The sequence below is a fragment of the Apostichopus japonicus genome, chromosome 20 (genome assembly GCF_037975245.1).
Source record: "Apostichopus japonicus isolate 1M-3 chromosome 20, ASM3797524v1, whole genome shotgun sequence".
NCBI classification, from domain to species: Eukaryota; Metazoa; Echinodermata; class Holothuroidea; order Aspidochirotida; family Stichopodidae; genus Apostichopus; species Apostichopus japonicus.
In genome coordinates, this window is record NC_092580.1 from 34586413 (window position 1) to 34606025 (window position 19613).

Consider the following 19613-nt stretch of genomic DNA (forward strand, 5'->3'; position numbering starts at 1 on the left):
ATACTTTAAACGAAAGTTGAGGTGAATGATTAATAACGTTAACTTCTTTACGCTGCCTATTATCAAGACAAAGGGTAATTAGCGGACAAAATGTAAAGGGTTGTTTACATGAGCTATCGGTAATGAGAGTAATATAGCCAGAGCAAAGTATCTCTCTCGTCAGTATAAGATAAATGTATCCTCTGGAGAAAATCACATCATTAGATTTAATGTTTTCAATTTTCTTTAACAACATCCACTCGTTTCTTCGGGAAAATATGTTTCTATTTATACTTCTTGCGTATGATTCCTTGGAAACTATTAAGAAAATTGCAACTTTTATTTACTTACATGATACCAGATGATATGTTTTCCCCCCCCCCCCCCCTCCCTTTTTCTATCTTGTTTGAGTATGTATAGGGAATTGAAACATTTATAAATGTTCTCTGTTGATTAAAAAAATGTTACAAAATATAATATGGAAGGGGAAAAAATACTTGCAATCTCTGAAAACACATGGACTATTTGATGAAGAATACTGATAACGTTTGTAGATAAACATTGGCAACTCTTTTCAATACATGGATGATTTCCACTCTAATTTATTGTCATATCGAATCCAGCTTTTGACATGTTGTTGATAACATGCTTGATTTAACTATTTACATTGTTATAAACAAAGTTTCAAAAGACAATAACATCGGCGATGAATATATCATTTCATATTCTCACAGGGGAAAGAACGTAATGAGGGTTTATTCCAAGGTTAATTTCAAATTACAGAGGGTATATAAGAAAGTTCTGACGAGTATATCCAAAGGTCAGACCAATGGTATCCCTACTGTGTAATGGGCAAAGATAGGGTATTTTCCCTCTTGGTAGGTTGAACTTTTTGTACATTTAAATATATATATATTAAATATATATATATTAACGCAGAGAAACTTAGCATACAACTTGGTTGTCAGCTTTTAATGTCATCCATCATTCATGAACTGAATAAACTTGCAGTTTTTTCAGCTATCTGTTTATAGTTATCTGTTTGTTTACAGTTATCTGTTTGTTTAAAGTAATCTATTTGTTTACAGATGCTTCGATCTCCTCTTGATGCAACTTTCTATGAAGGGGAATGCAGTTCAAAAACAAAACAACTGACTTAGCATCTTGACTGAATGCATGTTTGAACCTCGGTGACCATCAGGATAAACTAGATCAGACTCTTACAATATGTTATGCATGAATAAAGGGTTGGTTTGGAATGTGTTAATCAGACATATTCAACGACCCACACCACACACAGACCTTCCCTCCAAACCTATGATGCCTTTCACATGTTTGTGCCCTGTGTGTGTAAACCAAGCATAATTATTATACTTTGTCATTTTCCATGATAGAATAAATGCTTTGAATGCTGGATGGGGTCGAAATTTAATTGGGATTCACAAATGGACAGGATTTTCGGGAACCAAAGACTCTTCATTATTAATATTGCACTAGTGAAGACACTTCCCCTATTAATATGGTGAGGACACTTGTATCAATCCTTATATTGTGATGACAATACGTCCAACTAACATTCAGATTAAAACACTTTCTCTGTTTCTGTTCTACATTCAACTATCTGTATCTTCATTGGTGTTCACATCTGGGTTATTCTCCCTACTTGGCTCATCTTCTGGTTGATCAGAGACAGGACTCACATCTTTCTGTCCTCCCTTTGTATTCACCTATCGATATCTTCATTGGTGTTCACATCTGGGTTATTCTCCCTACTTGGCTCATCTTCTGGTTGATCAGAGACAGGACTCACATCTTTTCGTCCTCCCTTTTGCATTCACCTATCTGTATCTTCATTGGTGTTCACATCTGGGTTAGTCTCCTTTCTTTGCACTTCGTCTGGTTTATCAGGAACATCTTTCTTGCCTTTACTTTCATCATTATCATTTCTCACTTCTCCATCGGTTTGTGTTTGGTCTTTGTCAGTGTCATTTTCAAAGTCTACAAACATGTTTGACTGTGCAATCAGCTGAAGGTATTCAGGACCCGGTCCAAATGTGTTTGGTATTGGGTCATCATTCCATAAAACAAGCGGAATTTTGCTGCCCAACTTCTGGAAAGTTTCCCTGTCAAAATAAAGATGTATATCTGAAAATCTCTTATGGCTGTAAATCGTGGCATGCCTCATGTTTCATGATGTTTTTGTGTTTAATAGTTAGCACTATAATTAGGATCACTGTAACAATATTCCATGTTTGCTGTGTAATGGTCTGTTTCTTCAATAAAATATACAGAACTTTTTCAAGACAAGCCTGAAGGGTTTCATATGAGAAGCATCCATAGTCCATACTTTTTTTTCATTGTGTAGGTAAAGTAACAAATGAAATGCTGGTGAAACACTGAAATTACAAAATGCCAAACATGCTGTGGTTATTTCAGAACATATCTATTGAATCTGATTAATTACATAAGTAATCCATTTGGGACTTTCCTAATACGTTACATTACCTTTCCATACTTTCTTGAACCACTTCATATTATTAATAGCAGTGCACATATAGCATCTCAGACTATGTTATATTAATCATAATTACTTCATAACACCATTGCAGCATAGCATCCATAGTAATTGTATTATATTTGTAATTACTTGAATGTATTAAAATAATAGCATCTATGGCTATGTTATACTATTTGTGCTTACTTTGTAATACCAGTGCAATATAGCATCTTGAGCTTCTTCAATCTTTTACAGCCTTTTCTCAGGAACCTCATGGAATCGTCTCTTATTTTTGGGCAACCAGAAATATCGAGGCTGAGTAGATTATGACAGACTCCTGACAAATATCGAATGCTCAGGTCAGTCAGCTGAAAGTAATGGAAACAAGTAGTTTGTTCACAGCAAATTTGTTAGTTCTTCTTCAAATTTCACTGATGATTATAATTGTATTATTCCAAGTATTTCTGTACAAGCATTTCACATTTACCTTTTTATGTTGTATTATGTGTTTCTTTTCCTCTTCAACACATGCAACATACACGGACACTTAGCATGAGGTACAGCACAACATATACAAGATACACTGCAACTTAGCATAAAGTATACCACACACATACAACATATATGGACATTAGCATGTAGTATAGCACAACATATACAGCATACACTGACACTTAGCATGAAGTATACCACAACATACATCATACATGAACATTTAGCATGAAGTTAACCACAACATATATAACATACACTGACACTTAGCATGAAGTACACCACAACATATATAATATACACTGACACTTTGCATGAAGTATACCACAACACATACAATTTACATTGACACTTTGCATGAAGTATACCACAGCATATACAGCATACATGGACATTTAGCATGAAGTATACCACAACACATACAACATATTGACACTTACCATGAAGTAAACCACAACATATACAACACACATTACCACTTAGAATGAAGTATGCCACAACACATACAACATACATGTATATGGACACTTAGCGTGAAATTTACCACAACATATACAGCATACTCACTTTGCTACAACCAGCTAAACTGAGAACTGTTAGTCTTCTGCAACAGAAAGCCAAGTTTTTGATGGCTACATCTGTTAGTTCAGTACAGTGTGAAATGTCTAGTCTCTCAAGATCACGGCACTGCTGAGCAAATTTCTGGACCCCGAGGTCAGTAATCTGGAAGCATTCTGCAAGAGTCGTATCCCGAAGGCTGACATTATTCCCTAATGCTCCCAATCCCTGCAGCCAAAGAAAAAGTTGAGTGATATTAGTAGGAAAAGAAAAGCATTTAATATGCCTCTATTGTCACTCCAAGGAACTGAATTGTATAGGTAATTCCCTTTAGATGACTACCACAGAGGGCAAGGTTCCACAAAAGAAAAAATAGCAAATTCATGACGCATGTGCCATTCCAAATGATTTGTTGTGTATGAGCATGATCCTGTAGGCATGATGAGACTCAACATCAAACATGCCCAGGCTTTCAAACTCCACGCTATATCTGATAAGCTGAGAAGTGTGTGCTAATAACATCATTCTCATATAAAACAATTATTATGTGATATATGTATAATATAAAATAAGCTCTGTGTAGCTATATATAGATCTGTATGTAATCTGTAATATACAATCTATGTATAGATCTGTATATTATCTGCTATATCATCTATATATAGATCATTATATAATTTTATATAATCTATATATGTTTACTGGAGTGTTAGCTCAGTGGTTAATGCCGGTGCCTTCCAATCATAAGGTCCCCGGTTTGAGTTACTCCAAGATTAATGTATGTCGTCCAGTTACAGAGTTGTTGACAATTGACAATTCATAATCATGGACGTTAAATATGAACGTAAGAGACTGACTTCGGTCAGCTTGCGGCTTTGATAAGCCAATGATGGCTTCTTCGCGAGTTCCTGTTTGCAGGAGGATCTAAAATACATACATACATATATAGATATGTATCTACTATATATAATCTTTATATATCTCTATAGAATCTGTTATATATAATCTATATATGCTATTATAGATCTGTATATAATCTGATGTAATCTATATATAGATCTGTATATCATCTGCTATATATATATAATCTGTATATAGATCTGTATATAATCTGTTATATATAATCTATATACAAGCTATTATAGATCTGTATATAATCTGATATAATCTATAGATCTGTATATCATCTGCTATAATCTGTTATATATAATCTATATAAGCTATTATAGATCTGTATATAATCTGATATAATCTATAGATCTGTATATAATCTGTTATATATAATCTATATAATCTATATATAGATCTGTATATAATCTGTATCTGTATAAGGATCTATATAGAATCTGCTATAAATAATCTATATATTTATTTGTATATAATATGCTATATAGCATTCACTGATTAATAGCATAGAGAGTGTGCAACAAACATTATATTACTTAATCCGTCTTAAATCTTCTGGGTATTGGCACATCTAGGAAGCACACTCCACCTGCACTCTCATTATTAAAGTAAGTACTTCATTGATTAATAGCAAAAGAGGGAGTGCAGCAGACATTATCTCAGTCATGCATCAGCACACCCACAGCAGTTTTCCAAGGCCCACAAATGACCCTCAGCCACCTCCAACAATAGAAGTTAACTTGTCTTTATTTCCCTCACAGATGCAGAGGTGAAACTTCTCTCCAAAGGACACCCACTCCCCCAGCAGTTGACCAAGTAGAACTGAGCCAAGATCTCACTTCTTTCCTAGGACACTTTTCTGAGAGGTTTGTCTTCATGTTCTAGCTTCTCCCACCGATTCTTTTTTTGGAAGTACCTAGATTCCTCCCAAGAACAGAATTCCTGCGCTGCTCAATGTCATATTCAGTTCATCTGAACAGGGAACCACTGTGGATTCAGTGCCTTTCAACCAATCAACCTCATTTACTTAACATGAATGACTAACCTCCCCATCTCCTCCCACCAATTCCCCTTCCTCCATCTCAACCTCACCTCTCTAATCTCCTTTCTCTCCCTTTCCCCATCCTCCTCCACTGCTAATTTATTCACATTGCTGCACCTTTCTGAGTTGATCACTCTTACTCTAAGCTTGGCCTTGATACAATACACAGAAATTTGAACAGACTTAATGTACGACGGCTGTGATTAAAAAAATCCCTCAAATAACAAATATCTGAACAACGCATTATGAAGAAGAACTAGTTCAGGAATTCTGGAACGTTTAACTCTCCTAAAGATTGTAACTTGCAACTTCACTGGGAAATTTCCATCTAATTCGCTGTTTTACTTTCAGAAATTTGAACTTCCTCGCTGTAGTGTAGCTTGCTAATGATAGCGTCCCTGCAGCCCCCGAAACAAAGTGCCGTGATGATATCACAGAGCTCATCGTTTTCAACTGTTCAAATATATTAGATTAAGTCGGCGCTAGGTTAAAAAATTCTCCTGAATCATAGGATAAAAAATCCCTGCACTACGACTGTGGCGATTGTAAAAAGTATGGAGTTTTTGCATAAATATACCCAATAGACTGCCACTAAAAAATTCATTTAATCCTATTATCATCCCAGTTTTCATTTAACTTGCCAATCTATATTGTTCAGTTTCTAAGTTAGCTCTCTGTCAATTTGTCTCTTTTAATTGTTTTCCTCTGTCTATTTTCCTCCAGTAAGCCTCTATTTAAGAAGATTCTGCTACAACACAAAACATTAAGCTGTATGAACTCTATGTGTAAATTATTTATGATTACCAAGCAATGATATTTATTTTGAATTGTGTTTACACCGTAGCTTGAAGAAGACTATTACTAATATAGTCATTTCAACCATCCTCTATTTAACTGGCCTTAGAGATACACCACTGATATTTATTGCAGCATGCTAGTTCACCTAGCAACCACAACAAATCCCTACTTAATCTCTTGAAGCAGAATATCTACAAATCAGGAATTCAAAGGAACTAAAACACAATCTTCAAAGACTTTAAATATTGAGATTAAAGGATCTCCTGTAACCAATTATCAACCAAAATATCCATAAGATGATTATAAATTTTAATTTACGAACATCAGTGAGGTAAACAGACTTTGAATATTTAAAGGTCAACATTTATCTCAGTACCATAAGATGATTATAATTTATGAACATCAGTGAGGTAAACAGTTGAATATTTAAGGGTCAACATTTATCTCAATACCATAAGATGATAATAATTTATAATTTACCAACATCAGTTAGAGAAATGTTAGTTGATTAAAATTTATGAACATCAGTGAGGTAAACAGTTGAATATTTAAGGGTAAACAATTATCTCAGTACCATAAGATGATAATAATTAATAATTTACTTTATCAGTGAGGTAAACAGACTTTGAATATTTAAGGGTCAACATTTATCTCAATACCATAAGATGATAATTTATAATTTTACCAACATCAGTTAGAGAATGTCAGTTGAGTATGTAAAGGTCAACATTTAACTCAATATAATGAACACTGAGATTGTGCTGTTTGACTGCTTTAATGAGCTGTTTTAATGAGCTGCTTTGATCAGCTCTTTTAATAGCTATAAAATACACTTGTTTTGTGATGGATACATGTACAGCGTTACACATTTATCACGTTCCATCAATGTCAGTGGTGAGAAGAGTATATGAAGCTCACAAAACAACAGGACAAACAGGTTTAGAACCTTGATTGTGTTAATAACAGCTGTTTGGGAAAACCCACAATAGATTCAATATGGAAAGTGTATGACAATTGAACCAACAATAGATTCAATATGGACAGTGTATGCCCATTGAACCCACAATAGATTCAATATGGACAGTCTATGCCAATTGAACCCTGAATAGATTCAACATGGACAGTCTATGCCAATTGAACCCTGCCTGAATAGACTCAACATGGACAGTGTATGCCCATTGAACCCACAATAGATTCAATATGGACAGTGTATGCCAATTGAACCCTGAATAGACTCAACATGGATAGTGAATGCCAATTGAACCCTAAATAGATTCCATATGGACAGTGTATGCCAATTGAACCCTGAATAGACTCAACATGGACAGTGTATGCCAATTGAACCCTGAATAGACTCAACATGGACAGTCTATGCCAATTGAACCCTGCCTGAATAGACTCAACATGGACAGTGTATGCCCATTGAACCCACAATAGATTCAATATGGACAGTGTATGCCAATTGAACCCTGAATAGACTCAACATGGACAGTGAATGCCAATTGAACCCTAAATAGATTCCATATGGACAGTGTATGCCAATTGAACCCTGAATAGACTCAACATGGACAGTGTATGCCAATTGAACCCTGAATAGACTCAACATGGACAGTGTATGCCAATTGAACCCTGAATAGACTCAACATGGACAGTGAATGCCAATTGAACCCACAATAGATTCAAAATGGACTGTCTATGCCAATTGAACCCTGAATAGATTCCATATGGACAGAGTATGCAAATTGAAAGTAAACAACTAGCAGTATAATCTTTCCATGGATAAGTTAAGCCTAATAAATGATAAAGTCCTGGTGGGTAGGACAGAATCTTCAATACAGAGATCAGAGGCATTAATTCATACTTTTTAAAGCGGAGAGTAGAAAAATTTTGAGACAGCCTATCTTGTTTGAGATAGACTTTAGCGACTGACCAAGCAACCTTTGGAGTGTAAATGTACAAAAGCAGCAATTGTCTTATAATTACAACTGTACACTGAAAACTATCTCAACATTTGTTTATTAGTCACACCTTGATGGGTGTGTAAGACACGCTGAAAAAAGCTCCAATTTTGAGCGACTTTGGCACTGATTTGAGACCGGCAGAGATAAATTTGGAATTAGATGATGAAGCTGATCTTGTTATAGCAGGATTTATAGCAATCAAAGAAGAACTGCTTTCAGGTAGTAACATTAATGACGCCAGAACAAAAACTCATTTATTTAAGTTTATTCCTGTTTTCTATTCTTGTTTGAAATAGGACTATTTTTTTTTTAACATAAACTTAGAGGAATTAATCTACTTCATGTGAAGACAATATAATATTATTAGTAACTGTATGCTTGTATTTACAGTTAATAACAGATTAAGTCATCCATTTGTTTATTCATATGAATAGTAACAAGATGATGTTTCTGTCATTAAAAATATTCTATTTCAATTCAAGATTGACATTATGTCCTTTCTTGACCTCCTTCATCCAACTTGAATGTATTTTGCTAGTACAAGTAAACAGGAAGTTGTCATTATCTGAAGGTGCGATCATCAAGTTCATTTGGAGGGAAACCTTTGACAGTTAATGATCATTTCTTCAAGTCTACTGCTATATTAACTCAAACACCAGAGCCTTTTATCATTATGTCTGCGATATTTATCACCACAATTGTAACCTCTTGTGGCCTTATGAAGTATCCATTGTGTCACCATTCTGCGATAAGTATACTTATTATGTGTCAAATTCTACAGAGAGAAAGGTTACACGTAGGTGATGAACTGTCATAGCATAAATCCCACTCATCACCTATTCATAATGTAGAAAAGAAGGTAGCACATGTATGCAAAAGATTGCAGGCTGGTTAAAGAGAGAAGGCGATGATAGAACGTCTGTGAAAGAGAGACTAGAAGATATCGTGTCCATTAACATAGATAAGTAGACAGCACGTCTGTCAAAGAGAGACAAGAAGATATCGTGTCCATTAACATAGATAAGTAGACAGCACGTCTGTCAAAGAGAGACAAGAAGATATCGTGTCCGTTAACCTAGATAAGTAGACAGCACGTCTGTCAAAGAGAGACAAGAAGATATCGTGTCCGTTAACCTAGATAAGTAGACAGCACGTCTGTCAAAGAGAGACAAGAAGATATCGTGTCCGTTAACCTAGATAAGTGGACAGCACGTCTGTCAAAGAGAGACAAGAAGATATCGTGTCCGTTAACCTAGATAAGTGGACAGCACGTCTGTCAAAGAGAGACAAGAAGATATCGTGTCCGTTAACCTAGATAAGTGGACAGCACGTCTGTCAAAGAGAGACAAGAAGATATCGTGTCCGTTAACCTAGATAAGTGGACAGCACGTCTGTCAAAGAGAGACAAGAAGATATCGTGTCCGTTAACCTAGATAAGTGGACAGCACGTCTGTCAAAGAGAGACAAGAAGATATCGTGTCCGTTAACCTAGATAAGTGGACAGCACGTCTGTCAAAGAGAGACAAGAAGATATCGTGTCCGTTAACCTAGATAAGTGGACAGCACGTCTGTCAAAGAGAGACAAGAAGATATCGTGTCCGTTAACCTAGATAAGTGGACGGCACGTCTGTCAAAGAGAGACAAGAAGATATCGTGTCCGTTAACCTAGATAAGTGGACGGCACGTCTGTCAAAGAGAGACAAGAAGATATCGTGTCCGTTAACCTAGATAAGTGGACGGCACGTCTGTCAAAGAGAGACAAGAAGATATCGTGTCCGTTAACCTAGATAAGTGGACGGCACGTCTGTCAAAGAGAGACAAGAAGATATCGTGTCCGTTAACCTAGATAAGTGGACGGCACGTCTGTCAAAGAGAGACAAGAAGATATCGTGTCCGTTAACCTAGATAAGTGGACGGCACGTCTGTCAAAGAGAGACAAGAAGATATCGTGTCCGTTAACCTAGATAAGTGGACGGCACGTCTGTCAAAGAGAGACAAGAAGATATCGTGTCCGTTAACCTAGATAAGTGGACGGCACGTCTGTCAAAGAGAGACAAGAAGATATCGTGTCCGTTAACCTAGATAAGTGGACGGCACGTCTGTCAAAGAGAGACAAGAAGATATCGTGTCCGTTAACCTAGATAAGTGGACGGCACGTCTGTCAAAGAGAGACAAGAAGATATCGTGTCCGTTAACCTAGATAAGTGGACGGCACGTCTGTCAAAGAGAGACAAGAAGATATCGTGTCCGTTAACCTAGATAAGTGGACGGCACGTCTGTCAAAGAGAGACAAGAAGATATCGTGTCCGTTAACCTAGATAAGTGGACGGCACGTCTGTCAAAGAGAGACAAGAAGATATCGTGTCCGTTAACCTAGATAAGTGGACGGCACGTCTGTCAAAGAGAGACAAGAAGATATCGTGTCCGTTAACCTAGATAAGTGGACGGCACGTCTGTCAAAGAGAGACAAGAAGATATCGTGTCCGTTAACCTAGATAAGTGGACGGCACGTCTGTCAAAGAGAGACAAGAAGATATCGTGTCCGTTAACCTAGATAAGTGGACGGCACGTCTGTCAAAGAGAGACAAGAAGATATCGTGTCCGTTAACCTAGATAAGTGGACGGCACGTCTGTCAAAGAGAGACAAGAAGATATCGTGTCCGTTAACCTAGATAAGTGGACGGCACGTCTGTCAAAGAGAGACAAGAAGATATCGTGTCCGTTAACCTAGATAAGTGGACGGCACGTCTGTCAAAGAGAGACAAGAAGATATCGTGTCCGTTAACCTAGATAAGTGGACGGCACGTCTGTCAAAGAGAGACAAGAAGATATCGTGTCCGTTAACCTAGATAAGTGGACGGCACGTCTGTCAAAGAGAGACAAGAAGATATCGTGTCCGTTAACCTAGATAAGTGGACGGCACGTCTGTCAAAGAGAGACAAGAAGATATCGTGTCCGTTAACCTAGATAAGTGGACGGCACGTCTGTCAAAGAGAGACAAGAAGATATCGTGTCCGTTAACCTAGATAAGTGGACGGCACGTCTGTCAAAGAGAGACAAGAAGATATCGTGTCCGTTAACCTAGATAAGTGGACGGCACGTCTGTCAAAGAGAGACAAGAAGATATCGTGTCCGTTAACCTAGATAAGTGGACGGCACGTCTGTCAAAGAGAGACAAGAAGATATCGTGTCCGTTAACCTAGATAAGTGGACGGCACGTCTGTCAAAGAGAGACAAGAAGATATCGTGTCCGTTAACCTAGATAAGTGGACGGCACGTCTGTCAAAGAGAGACAAGAAGATATCGTGTCCGTTAACCTAGATAAGTGGACGGCACGTCTGTCAAAGAGAGACAAGAAGATATCGTGTCCGTTAACCTAGATAAGTGGACGGCACGTCTGTCAAAGAGAGACAAGAAGATATCGTGTCCGTTAACCTAGATAAGTGGACGGCACGTCTGTCAAAGAGAGACAAGAAGATATCGTGTCCGTTAACCTAGATAAGTGGACGGCACGTCTGTCAAAGAGAGACAAGAAGATATCGTGTCCGTTAACCTAGATAAGTGGACGGCACGTCTGTCAAAGAGAGACAAGAAGATATCGTGTCCGTTAACCTAGATAAGTGGACGGCACGTCTGTCAAAGAGAGACAAGAAGATATCGTGTCCGTTAACCTAGATAAGTGGACGGCACGTCTGTCAAAGAGAGACAAGAAGATATCGTGTCCGTTAACCTAGATAAGTGGACGGCACGTCTGTCAAAGAGAGACAAGAAGATATCGTGTCCGTTAACCTAGATAAGTGGACGGCACGTCTGTCAAAGAGAGACAAGAAGATATCGTGTCCGTTAACCTAGATAAGTGGACGGCACGTCTGTCAAAGAGAGACAAGAAGATATCGTGTCCGTTAACCTAGATAAGTGGACGGCACGTCTGTCAAAGAGAGACAAGAAGATATCGTGTCCGTTAACCTAGATAAGTGGACGGCACGTCTGTCAAAGAGAGACAAGAAGATATCGTGTCCGTTAACCTAGATAAGTGGACGGCACGTCTGTCAAAGAGAGACAAGAAGATATCGTGTCCGTTAACCTAGATAAGTGGACGGCACGTCTGTCAAAGAGAGACAAGAAGATATCGTGTCCGTTAACCTAGATAAGTGGACGGCACGTCTGTCAAAGAGAGACAAGAAGATATCGTGTCCGTTAACCTAGATAAGTGGACGGCACGTCTGTCAAAGAGAGACAAGAAGATATCGTGTCCGTTAACCTAGATAAGTGGACGGCACGTCTGTCAAAGAGAGACAAGAAGATATCGTGTCCGTTAACCTAGATAAGTGGACGGCACGTCTGTCAAAGAGAGACAAGAAGATATCGTGTCCGTTAACCTAGATAAGTGGACGGCACGTCTGTCAAAGAGAGACAAGAAGATATCGTGTCCGTTAACCTAGATAAGTGGACGGCACGTCTGTCAAAGAGAGACAAGAAGATATCGTGTCCGTTAACCTAGATAAGTGGACGGCACGTCTGTCAAAGAGAGACAAGAAGATATCGTGTCCGTTAACCTAGATAAGTGGACGGCACGTCTGTCAAAGAGAGACAAGAAGATATCGTGTCCGTTAACCTAGATAAGTGGACGGCACGTCTGTCAAAGAGAGACAAGAAGATATCGTGTCCGTTAACCTAGATAAGTGGACGGCACGTCTGTCAAAGAGAGACAAGAAGATATCGTGTCCGTTAACCTAGATAAGTGGACGGCACGTCTGTCAAAGAGAGACAAGAAGATATCGTGTCCGTTAACCTAGATAAGTGGACGGCACGTCTGTCAAAGAGAGACAAGAAGATATCGTGTCCGTTAACCTAGATAAGTGGACGGCACGTCTGTCAAAGAGAGACAAGAAGATATCGTGTCCGTTAACCTAGATAAGTGGACGGCACGTCTGTCAAAGAGAGACAAGAAGATATCGTGTCCGTTAACCTAGATAAGTGGACGGCACGTCTGTCAAAGAGAGACAAGAAGATATCGTGTCCGTTAACCTAGATAAGTGGACGGCACGTCTGTCAAAGAGAGACAAGAAGATATCGTGTCCGTTAACCTAGATAAGTGGACGGCACGTCTGTCAAAGAGAGACAAGAAGATATCGTGTCCGTTAACCTAGATAAGTGGACGGCACGTCTGTCAAAGAGAGACAAGAAGATATCGTGTCCGTTAACCTAGATAAGTGGACGGCACGTCTGTCAAAGAGAGACAAGAAGATATCGTGTCCGTTAACCTAGATAAGTGGACGGCACGTCTGTCAAAGAGAGACAAGAAGATATCGTGTCCGTTAACCTAGATAAGTGGACGGCACGTCTGTCAAAGAGAGACAAGAAGATATCGTGTCCGTTAACCTAGATAAGTGGACGGCACGTCTGTCAAAGAGAGACAAGAAGATATCGTGTCCGTTAACCTAGATAAGTGGACGGCACGTCTGTCAAAGAGAGACAAGAAGATATCGTGTCCGTTAACCTAGATAAGTGGACGGCACGTCTGTCAAAGAGAGACAAGAAGATATCGTGTCCGTTAACCTAGATAAGTGGACGGCACGTCTGTCAAAGAGAGACAAGAAGATATCGTGTCCGTTAACCTAGATAAGTGGACGGCACGTCTGTCAAAGAGAGACAAGAAGATATCGTGTCCGTTAACCTAGATAAGTGGACGGCACGTCTGTCAAAGAGAGACAAGAAGATATCGTGTCCGTTAACCTAGATAAGTGGACGGCACGTCTGTCAAAGAGAGACAAGAAGATATCGTGTCCGTTAACCTAGATAAGTGGACGGCACGTCTGTCAAAGAGAGACAAGAAGATATCGTGTCCGTTAACCTAGATAAGTGGACGGCACGTCTGTCAAAGAGAGACAAGAAGATATCGTGTCCGTTAACCTAGATAAGTGGACGGCACGTCTGTCAAAGAGAGACAAGAAGATATCGTGTCCGTTAACCTAGATAAGTGGACGGCACGTCTGTCAAAGAGAGACAAGAAGATATCGTGTCCGTTAACCTAGATAAGTGGACGGCACGTCTGTCAAAGAGAGACAAGAAGATATCGTGTCCGTTAACCTAGATAAGTGGACGGCACGTCTGTCAAAGAGAGACAAGAAGATATCGTGTCCGTTAACCTAGATAAGTGGACGGCACGTCTGTCAAAGAGAGACAAGAAGATATCGTGTCCGTTAACCTAGATAAGTGGACGGCACGTCTGTCAAAGAGAGACAAGAAGATATCGTGTCCGTTAACCTAGATAAGTGGACGGCACGTCTGTCAAAGAGAGACAAGAAGATATCGTGTCCGTTAACCTAGATAAGTGGACGGCACGTCTGTCAAAGAGAGACAAGAAGATATCGTGTCCGTTAACCTAGATAAGTGGACGGCACGTCTGTCAAAGAGAGACAAGAAGATATCGTGTCCGTTAACCTAGATAAGTGGACGGCACGTCTGTCAAAGAGAGACAAGAAGATATCGTGTCCGTTAACCTAGATAAGTGGACGGCACGTCTGTCAAAGAGAGACAAGAAGATATCGTGTCCGTTAACCTAGATAAGTGGACGGCACGTCTGTCAAAGAGAGACAAGAAGATATCGTGTCCGTTAACCTAGATAAGTGGACGGCACGTCTGTCAAAGAGAGACAAGAAGATATCGTGTCCGTTAACCTAGATAAGTGGACGGCACGTCTGTCAAAGAGAGACAAGAAGATATCGTGTCCGTTAACCTAGATAAGTGGACGGCACGTCTGTCAAAGAGAGACAAGAAGATATCGTGTCCGTTAACCTAGATAAGTGGACGGCACGTCTGTCAAAGAGAGACAAGAAGATATCGTGTCCGTTAACCTAGATAAGTGGACGGCACGTCTGTCAAAGAGAGACAAGAAGATATCGTGTCCGTTAACCTAGATAAGTGGACGGCACGTCTGTCAAAGAGAGACAAGAAGATATCGTGTCCGTTAACCTAGATAAGTGGACGGCACGTCTGTCAAAGAGAGACTAGAAGATATCGTGTCCGTTAACCTAGATAAGTGGACGGCACGTCTGTCAAAGAGAGACTAGAAGATATCGTGTCCGTTAACCTAGATAAGTGGACGGCACGTCTGTCAAAGAGAGACTAGAAGATATCGTGTCCGTTAACCTAGATAAGTGGACGGCACGTCTGTCAAAGAGAGACTAGAAGATATCGTGTCCGTTAACCTAGATAAGTGGACGGCACGTCTGTCAAAGAGAGACTAGAAGATATCGTGTCCGTTAACCTAGATAAGTGGACGGCACGTCTGTCAAAGAGAGACTAGAAGATATCGTGTCCGTTAACATAGATAAGTAGACGGCACGTGTGTTGAAGAGAGACTAGAAGATATCGTGTCCATTCACATAGATAAGTAGACGGCACGTGTGTTGAAGAGAGACTAGAAGATATCGTGTCCATTCACATAGATAAGTAGGCGGCACGTGTGTTAAAGAGAGACTAGAAGATATCGTGTCCGTTAACATAGATAAGTAGACGGCACGTCTGTTAAAGAGAGACTAGAAGATATCGTGTCCATTCACATAGATAAGTAGGCGGCATGTTTGTTAAAGAGAGACTAGAAGATAGAATATCTGTTCACATTATGTGTGGTCAGAAGATGACATGTCCATTTAGACAAACACAGAGAAAGCATGAGTAATAAAGTGAGACCAGAAGTTATCAGTGTGCAACAATATTTCTTTTACAACTTTTATATTCCTTTTATAACAAAGTTTGCTACAGATTTCAACACCATGAAGTCCCTAAGAGTTCTTCTTAGAGTGTCTGTGTTCATGAAAGCATATCTAGACTTACCGTGTCAGTGATGTTACACCCAGAGATGTCCACGCTAGCTAAGACAGGCATGTTACCCAGCATCTCTGCACCTGCATCAGTTATATGTTCACTGAAGCAGAATTTTCCATACACCAGGTTGTAACACCTGTTGATAGTAAGCAAAGGTTTGAAAGAGATTATGCCACAGAATGTCAAACTGATTCACTAAATCCCTCTTTCCAGGAGACCCAAATTACCATTATACTAAAAATTAATTGTCTATTATCATGGTAACAACAGATACACTACACCAAACACAGTGGACTGTTTGATACTATTGATTAGGGTTACGAGACATTCCAATTTTCCCAGACATATCCTTGTTTTTAATGGCTGACGTTGGTGTCTAGGTGAATTTATAATGCCTACAAATAATTGCCTACAATATCTGGATTTGAAATATCTTTAATTAACCAAGTCTGCCAATTTGACCAATTTTGCCGTAGAAAAATTGCTATTTTAGAAAACGTATTTGGCCGTAATATCAATCAAATAGGCCTTTAGTAAACAATATCATAATTCTGCAGATTTTTAGAATATATATGGCTGTAATGCTGGCAGCCCCTATTAGTATTATTGACATACAAGTTTGTAAAGAACCTGCATCCCTAAGTGTGACAGCTTGGACAGTGTGAAGTGAGGCACTGTACTAACTGCAGACGTTGGCAGTATCGTGCCTTAGACGTCCCTAAGTGTGACAGCTTGGACAGTGTGAAGTGAGGCACTGTACTAACTGCAGACGTTGGCAGTATCGTGCCTAAGACGTCTTAATGGATAAAACACCTTTGTGGTTTATGTTACTCGAGTTAGAAGTTTATTTGACAACAAGATTAGGGCGTCCACAACATTAAATTACCATGAATTTCTACAAATGGCATTCCATTAAATTGTGTGTCTTGTGGAACTAAATTAATTATGATTAGTTGCTAGGACATATTTTTCTTGCATAAAAAGGTTTTAAATTGTTTGATTGGATCATGATATTCTGTTTCCGAGCTTTTAATAACTTCTGTTATGGCTCATAATGAACCTTACACAAGCAAGAAGAGAAATGAAGAGATGAATTTTTTGTAAATATAGCGAATCAGTAATGTTACAGTATCAGGTCCTTACTTCTGAGTAATCTTCATGATGGATACATCAGTGACCCGGACACAATTGGAAAGATTAATCTCTCTAAGCTTGGGACCAGATGGACCTTCAACTAGATTTCTGACACCAGCATCGGTTATTCTGCAAATAAAACAAGTCATCAAAACATTAAATTGAAATCAATAAAGAGCAAACAATCCAAATACAATCATAAGCACAACTATGTTTGCCAGTTTGACTTAAAATTGACTTGGAAATTGTCCCAGAGCTGTTTGGTTCTACTAAACTGTAGTTTTTAACTCACTGATAATTTTAAGATTTCTTGGTGGCACACAAGGAGGAGACAGGACTAGTTAGATAAATTTGTCAGAATAATTATGTTAGATTAGAGGTGAGTAGTTGCACCCTGCTAGGAGGGTTCCTAAACCTTATTAATGAAATATCAAACCATATATACCACCTAAAATAATGAAAGCCATAAAGCATAGTGGGTGGGGGTGAGGCCGTGAGAGTGGTGCGAAGTTTGTATATAGGATCTATTTCAGATGGGAAATGCACACCTCTTAATTCATATATAATGTAATATTTGCAGTAAGATGAATACAAATTTCACTGTTGCACTGAAGATCAAGTTCATGCCCACCCCTAAATAACAGCGCTGATAGTGAACTCTTTCTTTTGTAGTTGATTCATCGCATAGCTCTTCTAGCAAATTACTCTGTTACAGTTATGACGTCGTCACTGTCATTTTACATTGCAGACCTACAGTCAAAAAAAAACTTTCTCTATGGTCTTTATTTGTTCTTTCTTGTCTTAACCTGTGTTGTGTCTAAATCACGTTAAAACATTTACCAAAAAAATACTGTGAACAATTTTCAATCTACAACATTTTCTTAAAATCCTTCATAGTAAATCAAAAACTTTGGAATGAATCTACGACCGGAGCAGGTGCTTGCCAATTATTAACACAGCACAGTGCTAGTATAGCATTGTGAGAACCTGTACCTTTGCGATATTTGCTGGCATTGAACTGCTTTAGTGTTGTTTTTGATAGGTTAGGTTATTTTTCAACAGCAGATTGCTTGTAGTGCTAGCTTGAAATCGAGTCATCGCAAGTTAGGTTTTGATGGCGATTAATGGAACATCCAAGTGTAATCGCGACTACTGGTGATTAACTGATTACGACTATCAGCACTACAATATGAGGTGCTGATCTGCCATTGTTTTTAGAGTCATACCTACAGACACTTACCTAATGCAATCAGCAAAGTTAAGAACGTTGATGTTCCTGCAGGGTGCCAAAGATTTCAGACTTGCATCGGTAATTCTTGGACAGTCAGTAATGTATAGATGCCTAATTTCTGAACACATCTTGCCCACATATTTAAAGGAGTTATCACTTATTCTGTTGTTGCCTGTAGGGGAAACAAAACATAATGAAACTTAATATTTTTAGCAATTTCCAAAGTCCTTCATACCAATGTATCTTTTGTTGTCTTTCCAAATAAGTGTTACAAATATTAAATGACCAATCACAGATAACAAAGACAGTGCTATTTATTACAAAGATATGAAAACTCTTCAAATTAAATTAAGGAACATATTTTCAAGCCTATAAGACTGAAACTGATATTTAAAAATGACCACCCCAAGCATCATTTTGCTTTATGCTTCTTCGCTCATTAACTTTCATTTTCAATATGAAAATACGAAGTAAAACTTGCCTTCAATTTTGATTTGCTGTAACTTTCTGTGCTGAGCAAGAGCCTTAAGAGACAGGTCTGTTATATTTGGAGTTTGGAGAAAGGAAACACTACGAATGTTACGGCACTTGGCTGTCAACATGAGAATGCAGTCATCTCTCAGAGTAGCACAATTATTCACTACCAAATGTTCCAGGTTGGAGCATCCACTGGCAATGTTCTTGTACCCAACTGATGTTATCTGGATAAATGTATCAGTAAACAATAGAAAATTATGCAAATCACTTTCACACATCTAATAGATGTATGCTCGAGTAATGTGTTTAAGACACATCTCTGTGACATAATTAAGGATACTCGCACATTCACCCAACCAGATATAAAAAGTGATTGGCCAATTCATGGTTCCTCTTTTACAGCCTATCACAATGTTCCATAAAGTTCACTCAAAGCAACAAATCAGTGCTTACATGACTCAAGAAACAGTTCTATGACAATATCTGCTATGAGCTTGATTTAATGGACAGTTTCTATTGTAACAAATACTAGATGTTATCTAGACAATATCCTTTAATTATATATTAATATAATAAATACTACATGTAAATCAAGGTACTATCCTTTAATTAAATATTAATATAATAAATACTAGATGTAATTATGGTACTAGCTTGTGATTTGACAATTACAACTAATGCAATCATTCATATAGTTTGAAAGAGGTA

General features: G+C 38.4%; 1 protein-coding gene across 2 annotated transcripts in view; it reads right to left on the bottom strand.

Moving 5' to 3' along the window:
- Nucleotides 1–563: 563 nt before the first annotated feature.
- The window catches only part of LOC139961721 (F-box and leucine-rich repeat protein 13-like), a 38039-nt gene continuing 18989 nt past the window's right edge, over nucleotides 564–19613 (bottom strand). For both annotated transcript variants that reach the window (XM_071961152.1, XM_071961151.1), the window contains 7 exons: nucleotides 18910–19129; nucleotides 18438–18600; nucleotides 17207–17326; nucleotides 16073–16199; nucleotides 3536–3754; nucleotides 2681–2844; nucleotides 564–2102 (listed from right to left, as the gene is read on the bottom strand). In XM_071961152.1, coding sequence (XP_071817253.1) covers nucleotides 1814–2102; nucleotides 2681–2844; nucleotides 3536–3754; nucleotides 16073–16199; nucleotides 17207–17326; nucleotides 18438–18600; nucleotides 18910–19129 — 1302 coding nt within the window. In that variant the 3' untranslated portion in view covers nucleotides 564–1813. The remainder of the gene's footprint in view (nucleotides 2103–2680; nucleotides 2845–3535; nucleotides 3755–16072; nucleotides 16200–17206; nucleotides 17327–18437; nucleotides 18601–18909; nucleotides 19130–19613) is intronic.